Source organism: Echinops telfairi, unplaced genomic scaffold (genome assembly GCF_000313985.2).
Source record: "Echinops telfairi isolate 266 unplaced genomic scaffold, ASM31398v2 ScPeMD7_7406;HRSCAF=8444, whole genome shotgun sequence".
NCBI lineage: Eukaryota > Metazoa > Chordata > Mammalia > Afrosoricida > Tenrecidae > Echinops > Echinops telfairi.
The window spans coordinates 3972766-3978228 of record NW_022111306.1 but is presented as its reverse complement, the minus strand read 5'-3'; the positions used below and the strand labels follow the sequence as shown (position 1 = coordinate 3978228).

The window sequence follows — 5463 nt, the reverse complement described above, 5'->3', positions numbered from 1 at the left end:
TCCCACTTCATAGCTTCTGACAGTCTCTAAATAAGAACTCCATCCTCCCTACAAGGCCTTTGCCGAACTTGCCAACTTGAGTCACAAACCCCTTTCCCTCCCTCCTGCCCGTCCACATCAATCATTGTCTTTAAAACAGTCGTCCCAAAGGAGTCGTTAAGCTTAATCTGGGTGCATCAATTCTTGGATTTGTGATTCTAGACAAGCATCTTAAATTTAATTACCCATGATCTTACCTTGTCACCCCCGTCCCCTTTGACATCACTTATTTCTCAGTTTCTAACATTATTGACATTCCCGGTTTTTTTCTGTTAGTTTATGCTGCACACCCTGTGGAAGATCAGCGATAATGATAACAACTACAAGACTTCGATGCTCCCTCGTTACACTGTGGTTTCCAACAGCACTTACTCGCTTTTCTTTCCAGGAGTACTACGGGGCTGCCTCCTTTCGGAAAGGAAACCTCTGTTGATGAGTCTTTCTTTTGAAGCAAGAAGACGTTTTCCTTGTTCTAGAATAGTTTCCTTTAAATATCGCTCTCATCCAGATGGGTTGTATTGAGGTCCCTATGCCTGAGATGATTTTAACTTAGTTTGTCTTATGTTACTTTGTCTTGTGTACGTTGGACATGTTATCAGGAGAGGTCAGGCCCTGAGGAAGGACAGCAGACTTAGTAGAGCATCAGCAAAAATTAGGAAGAACCTCAACAAGTTGGGTTGACATAGTGTCTGCAACAATGGGCTTAAACCCAACTGTGAAGATGGGACAGGGCTGGGTCATGTTGCAGGCTTTTCAGTATAAGCTCACTGTGAGTCAGAGCCAAATTGAGGGCATCTAATAACATTTTAATGACACGCACATCCATTAGATAGACCCAGAAAAATAGTTCTCCTGTATTTTATGCATACTTTACTTATTAAAACTTGAAATCTGTAGAACAGTTGAAGACTTTTATTTGGTTATCATACTCATAAAATGAGTCCATCTGCGTTTCGTCTGGAATTTCTTGCTGAACACGTTTTTCTCCACTTTGAGTCTTAGTCTGTTTGCTCGTTGACTAGGTAATAGAGACTTTCTTCTAACCCAACTAGAGGAAACTGACATGAACTGTTAGAAATAAGATTGGCCAGTATAATAATTATAAGATAGTGGTTGTACAGCATTTTTATCCCAAGATTTCTTGTAGCATATATCGTATTTAGAACCCAAAGAAAAAGTAGGATCCTAGGAAATAAAGGGAACAGAGGTGGCTGTAATCCTAGGTAGATGGTTCGGCCATGTTTTCCAGCCTAAAAGACTAGATCCTACTTTGAGGCCCAAACCCTGGTAAATAAGAACAAGTATTGAAGACCACAAAGGACCCAATAGAGAGTATTAGGCAAAAATTTAAAGATGATAAACATGCTTAACTTGTGAAAGTGAGAGAAGGGAGGTGTTACAACAGGTAAACTTTTTCTCTGGACTTTTGTTGTTGCCTATATTTTCTTTTAACTAAAAGTTTATTTTCACGTGTCACAATACAAACAAAAATCATTTTGTTCTGCTTTTTGTCCACTACTCCACTCCAAAAACTATTCTCTTTTTGAGAGAAAGGGGGAGCCGGTCTTCCACCTTGTGCTGTTAGAAAACGTCCAGAGTCGCAGCAACATATCTCCGGTGAGAGGGTACAAGTAAGAAGAAAGTGATACAAAGAGGCTGTGCTCTGCCTTTATCTGTCTGCTCGAGTCATTCCTGGCCAAGTGGGCACCATCATAGGACGGGCGGGGGGCCACATCATTGGGGGCTCAGGCATCATTGGCATGTGGCCCCCCATGGGTGGCCTCATTCCAGGAGCGGGTCCCACTGGCATCATTCTAGGAGGAGGAGGGCCCATCATTGGCATCACAGGTGGTTCCCCCCATGTGTGGTGCCGGCATCATACCAGGGTGAGGAGGACCTGGGAGACTAGGGGGAGGTGGGATCATCACCCCTGCTGGAGCTAGGAGGAGGAGGGCCCATCATTGGCATCATGGGTGGTCCCCCCATGTGCGGTGCCGGCATCATACCAGGGCAAGGAGGACCTGGGAGACTAGGGGGAGGTGGGATCATTGCCCCTGCTGGAGGAGGAGCAGAGAATGGAGTAGGAAGTATCTTTCCTTGTTGAAATGCAGCCGTTGTTTTGTGAATCAGGCTCTGAGCCTGCTCTTCCATCCATTTCCGATAGTAGTCTTTTACATTCTCTTTGTGTTTCCTACCACTGCACTGTGTCTTTCTCACACATGGAGAGTCATGGGTGAGGTATGTATTGCAGTAGTCACAATAAAACTTAGGCATGTTGCTCGATCCATCATTTGCTACCTATATATTTTTTAATAATTATACTCATATATATAACCTAATAAAAATATGCCATTGAGTCCATTTTAACTCAGAGAAACCCCGAAGGACGGGATAGACCTGCCCCTGTGGGGTTCCAAGTCTGTAACTCTTTATGGGAGTAGAAAGCTTCATCTGGTGGATTCAAACTTTTGACCTTGAGGTTAGTAGCCCCATGTGTAAGTTTTAAAACTTTCTGACATAAAGAAAAAGCTTTTGAAAACTTAGAGGAAAATATATCTACGCATTATGTTTGATGACTATAGTGGGGCACTTTATAAAAATTTAAATATTATGGGAAACAAATGAAGTAGATTTTAAACAAAAACAGCATTCGTCATTTACCTGAGATAAAGTCTAAATTCCCTAGGATGGAATTGCACAGCCCTTGACTTTTCTTGCCACACCATTCTCCTCACCTTTCACCTCAGTAGTTCCTTCTTCTACCGCATGTGCTATAAAGCTCCCTAGGTGGCAGAATATTTGGTACTTGGCTGGTAACCAAGTGGGTAATGAAGTGGGTGGTTCAGATCCACCTGGTGACACTGGAGAAGAAAAGGCCTGGAGATTTCCTTATGTGAACATTGCAGTCAGGAAGACCATATGAAGTAGTTCTACTCTATAGCGCATGAGGTGGCCATGCGTCAGAAATGACTGCAGCACAAGATAATAAGTCTGCATCCTGCACCCACTACTTGTAGGTTCAACACACCAGCCAGGCATTACTCTACCCAGAATGCTCACCTTCCTTCCCATATCTTTGTTCCACCTCCCTGCAAGATCTATAGATTATTTTCAAGACTTGCTTGGATCCACAATCAGTTCCCATGGAAGGAAGCAGCAGTCGAGAGATCAAAAGCCAATGCATTGCATTAGGTAAATGTGCTGCACAAGACCTTTTTAGACTATTAAAAAGCAAGGATGTTACTTTGAAAACTAAGATGTGCCTGACCCAAAGCAGGGCATTTTCCACTGCTTTGTATGATGTGAAAGTTGGACATTGACTAAGAAAGACAAAGAAGAATTTGTACATGTGAATTGTGGTGCTGAAGATGAATATTGAAAGTATCATGGACTATTAAAAGGACAAACCGATCTGTCTTGGAAGAAGTATGACTGGAGTGCTCCTGAGGGGCAAGGATGACAAGACTTGGCCGTACATACTTTGGACGTATTTTCAGGAGAGACCAGTCCCTGGAGAAGGACCTCATGCTAGTAAGGTGGAGGGATGGTGACAAAGAGGAAGGCCCTCAAGGAGATGGATTGACACCTGGGCTGCAATAATGGATTTAGGCATCGAAACCATCAGAAGGACGGCCCTGGAGCGGGCAGTGTTTTGTTCTGTTGTGCATTAGGACTGCTGTGGGCTGGAGCTGACTTGATGGCACCCAACAACAACAACCCCACCTTCTAGATTCTTAATCACACCACACACCGGTTTTCCACGAGGTTTCTTAATCCTTGATTGTGTGTATCCTCTGTAGCCGGCAGGGTGCCTGACATATAGCAGGTGATTAGGAGATGCAAATTAATGAATAAATGATATAAGACAGAGGGCAAACCCTTTCTTGATGTCCTCAGTGCCTGATGGAGTTTGACCTGCGCCAGGCACCACATGAAGATTTGTGGAATGAAGGAGGAGATAAGCTAGAGCAGGGTTGGTGCACTGTGGCTCAAGAGCCCTATGTGGCTCTTTCTTTTGGTATGGACATGTGGTTCTGAAGTAAAATTAAGAAAATTTAAAGGCTATATGCAGATCATGGTGATTTCATTTGTTTGTAGAAATATATTTCTCACTTTTGAATACGTTTTAAATTGTGAGGAACAAGATTGGCTCTTCTGTCTCAAAAGTTTGCCAACCCCTGAGCTGGATCAGTGCCTTACAAGCTTACAAATATAAGAGAACAATGAGGAGTCAAAAAAGCAGTGAGCTGTTGAAATCCTGCCTTGGTGAAGCCTAGTGGAAATAGCAATGGCTCGGAGTCAGGCTTGTTTCAGATCCTGGTGGTTCTGCTTGATGGAGTCCTCGAGTGATTAAGTGTTCAACTGCCAACTGAAAGGTTGACTGTTTGAACCTAGTTCTAGAAGTGTCTAAGAAAACGGGCTGGTGATCGGCTTTTGAAAGGCCACGTTCTAGACAGCCCTCTAGGCAAGTCCACGCATCAGATGCGGTCACCAGGAGTTGGAATGCACTTGATGGCAGTTGGCTTGGCTCTAACAGAACAACTAAGTCAAAGTCGGGCCAGGATCCTCAGGAGCTCCGTGCCCCATAACGAGGGCAGATCTAAAAATAGACAACGCTGACAATGGTGCAGTGCTCCAGTAGCATCACAAGTTCACCTAGGTGTCTTACCTAAATGAGAATATGATTATCCTGTACGATAAATGAATTAATAGAGCTAATAAATGGAACAAAACACTTAAACTATTTAATAGTTAACTTAATAGAATGAGCTATTATCGTTTAAAGTGTGCAATACAGTGATGCCTTTCTTGCTAATGAAAAAATTATTAAACATCGCTTTCCAAAATGTCCTTTCCTTTTTTCTCTCCAACCCACATCATGGAATTTCATGCTAGGTCCTTCTGGTGCGCACATTCAGCTGACCCACTTCGAGATCCCATGACTCAGGCTGGGTTTAATGAAAAGAGGGATAAGCTGAGTGGCACTGAGTAAATTTCAACATCGATATAAACTTACTTGTACAAAGTATATCATTTACTTATAGATTGCCACTGGGGTATGTTGTTGTGACATTCAGTTTGCTGCAGTTATTTGACAGTGTAAGTATCTTAATGAGTAAGATTTTGCTGATGCAAGGTCCTCCTTCTCAGAAGAATGCCTTTTCACTTCAATCCCTGCTAAACTTATCAGTGGAGCATTATGGGATAGCCTAAAAACAACTGCACATGTCAATTTGATATATGACAGACTTAGCGCTCATCAACAGTGAGGAAGGGAGCAGCAGTTCATAAAACGGTGCTAGGGAAATTGATGGTTCAGAAAGAAGACAATGAAAACAGATCTATGCTTCACTCACTAAAAACAATTTGGGTGGGTTCAGGGACTTAGATGTAAAGGCAAACTTTTAAACTTCTAGAAGAAAA

The 5463-nt window shown here is 42.8% G+C and overlaps 2 protein-coding genes across 12 annotated transcripts in view; one reads left to right on the top strand and one right to left on the bottom strand.

Moving 5' to 3' along the window:
* BICD1 (BICD cargo adaptor 1) overlaps nucleotides 1-5463 on the top strand; it is a 268002-nt gene that overhangs the window by 106607 nt on the left and 155932 nt on the right. The window lies entirely within an intron of this gene.
* Nucleotides 1709-2313, bottom strand: LOC101649050 (U1 small nuclear ribonucleoprotein C-like). Its single transcript, XM_004700006.1, has 2 exons — nucleotides 1978-2313; nucleotides 1709-1852 (listed from the first exon to the last, which is right to left on the bottom strand). Exons 1-2 carry the CDS (start codon nucleotides 2311-2313, stop codon nucleotides 1709-1711), a joined length of 480 nt encoding a protein of 159 aa, XP_004700063.1.

What these genes read in the sequence shown, in the direction of transcription:
- LOC101649050 (XM_004700006.1), bottom strand. Translation starts at nt 2,313, where the DNA reads ATGCCTAAGTTTTATTGTGACTACTGCAATACATACCTCACCCATGAC. An exon ending in TGGGCCCTCCTCCTCCTAGC is followed by an intron (nt 1,853 to 1,977) that starts TCCAGCAGGGGT and finishes CCTCCTCCTAGA; the next exon opens with ATGATGCCAGTGGGACCCGC.